This window comes from Penaeus vannamei, chromosome 18 (genome assembly GCF_042767895.1).
Source record: "Penaeus vannamei isolate JL-2024 chromosome 18, ASM4276789v1, whole genome shotgun sequence".
Lineage (NCBI taxonomy): Eukaryota > Metazoa > Arthropoda > Malacostraca > Decapoda > Penaeidae > Penaeus > Penaeus vannamei.
The window spans coordinates 32,112,626-32,115,125 of NC_091566.1; the positions used below are offsets into that span (position 1 = coordinate 32,112,626).

General features: G+C 44.6%; 1 protein-coding gene across 1 annotated transcript in view; it reads right to left on the reverse strand.

The window, feature by feature from the left end:
* Window positions 1-1,248: 1,248 nt before the first annotated feature.
* LOC113800334 (translation initiation factor IF-2) overlaps window positions 1,249-2,500 on the reverse strand; it is a 3,572-nt gene continuing 2,320 nt past the window's right edge. Inside the window, exon 2 of the mRNA XM_027351082.2 lies at window positions 1,249-2,382. Within this exon, the coding sequence (XP_027206883.2) occupies window positions 2,080-2,382 (303 nt within the window). The 3' untranslated portion in view covers window positions 1,249-2,079. The remainder of the gene's footprint in view (window positions 2,383-2,500) is intronic.

The following is a 2,500-nucleotide window of genomic DNA, read 5'->3' on the forward strand; positions in this document are numbered from 1 at the left end:
TTGTTCTATTACTCATTAATTTATCCACAACTCACATACTGCCACGCTGTCCACGGAGAGGTGCCACAAAACGGAACCAAAGAAAATGATCAGATCAATGGCACACCTACAGCTGGCATGACTACACAAACAGTTATTTCTTGAAATCTAGCTTTTTAAAACTCAATGAAATCACCCAATACTGCAGTGCCTTATATGTTTATAAATACTTATTCAACCAGGATAAAGCAATGGTCACCCACAGGCCTATTTCAGGAACACCAGTTATTTACAGCTCCCACAGGGCTGCTTCAGCCAATCCCAGATATTTATAATCTTTGCTGGAGCCCAAACATGGAACAGTTTACTAGACTCTTTGCTACCAGGGAACAGAAGTGAAATATTCAAACATCTTCTAAAATAATTATTATCACTCTATCACCACAACTCTAAAGTCTAAATTCTCCACACGTATAGTAAGGATGAATAATTGCGTGTATGCTTGTATGTAAGCATAGATAGCTCTCTCATTCCAACATGTATGGAATGCTCAGTATCATAACATATCTGTGACTTTCTTCTCTCTTGTATGAGGATATGTATGCATGCACTGCTTTAGCAATCTAGCCTTTTTAACATATTCTATGTTTCGATGCAATGCACTTTGTACCCCTTGCAATTGTGCCCCTACACTGTTTGTAAGCTTGCCATATACTTTATATTGTCATTATTTAACTTCATTGATATTTTTATTCCGGTTATGCATTTCAAACCATTGATTATAGCCATTGCAGTTACATGTATCACTACGATATCACAATCATGATTCCAATTTCTCATTCAAGACAGTCTAATCGATCCTCGAAGGCTCAGCCAATCCAGCTTCAGATTATAACCATTATTATGTGGCTAAATAAACATTGGAAATCTGAATCGCTGTTACCCTATGTAATGTATGTTTTTTTTTTTATTTTCCTATAAAATGTGATATTCTGTTGGTTTGTTTTACTTCTGATCTAAACACAATCTTGAAGACAAGGGCGCTGCTGCACAAAACTTATTATTTTTTTTTTTTAGCTTCTTAAGTGAATTCTGAACAAATATTCTTCTTAATACATTCGTAATGAATTAAATGAGAGATAAGTACGTGTTTCAGGGTTATTATTTTTTAAAGTAGATTAGAGTTCAAACATGGTTATAGGGCAATTCTGGCTGACCAGTCTCTGCGGACATCAAAACACAAGGAAAGTGGGAATAAAGACATTGAAGTCGAGAGAAAAGCACATTTATTTGGATCAAGAAATATGCAAATGACCAGCTACATTGCTAATGACCATGCGAGATCAGAAAGACAATAAAACTTCAGAAACGCCAATAAATCAAGCAAAATTGATCAATATTTCAAAGAGAGTAGCATCCAGTTCGTCTATTTCTTTGCGAATGTGAAAACGAAAAGAGAATGACAATAAAAAGAATCAGTGCGTTTATTTGTTAGATAGAAAAAAATAAAAATAATAATGGTGAGCGTGTGCACGTATTTCTCTATTAATTTCTGCATTGGTGGTCGTGGCGGCTGTGCAGCTGAAACTATGTGATTAAATCTATTCCCGAAAAAGAAAGAAACATTATGTAAGGGAGAGAATAACGGCAGCTCGACACAGTGAAACCGCCTCGATATTCAACCAGAAAAGAAAGCTCTGTTCGTAAAATAGAAACAAAAGGACACTCTCTCCCTCTCTCTCAGTCACTTTCCCTCCCTCCCTCTCTCTCTCACTCACTCACTTTCCCTCCTCCTCTCTCTCACTCTCACTCACTTTCCCTCCCCCCTCTCTCTCTCACTCTCAGTCACTTTCCCTCCCCCCTCTCTCTCTCTCTCTCTCAGTCACTTTCCCTCCCCCCCTCTCTCTCTCACTCACTCACTTTCCCTCCTCCTCTCTCTCACTCTCACTCACTTTCCCTCCCCCCTCTCTCTCTCTCTCTCAGTCACTTTCCCTCCCTCCCTCTCTCTCTCACTCACTCACTTTCCCTCCCCCTCTCTATCTCTCTCACTCACTTTCCCTCCTCTCTCTCTCTCTCTCTCTCTCTCTCTCTCAGCGCCCTCTAGCCGGCGACAGGAGCGGCTCTGGCGGCGGCGGCGTTGTACTCCTTGAAGAAGTCGGCCGTGGCGAGGGCGACGTCGGGGGTGAGTCCGCCGAACTGGTATCCGGGGGGGAAGGGCACGGGCGTCGTGGTTATGGGGAAGGCGACGGGCGGGGCGGCCTTCGGGGTGGTGATGGGCGAGGCGACGGAGACGGGGGGGGGGGAGGAGGCGGCAGGGGCGGGAGGGGGGTCGTCGGGGGCCACGTGGGCCAGTTCGGCGAGGTAGTTGTAGGCGGCGTAGAAGTTGTCGCGGGCTTGTTGGACCTGGGGGAGGCGCGGGAGGAGGGGGGGGAGGAAGGTAGGGAGGGGGAAGAGATGAGGGAGGAAGGAAGGGAGGGGGAAGAGATGAGGGAGGGGGGGGTGAGAGAGGTGGGGGTGAGGG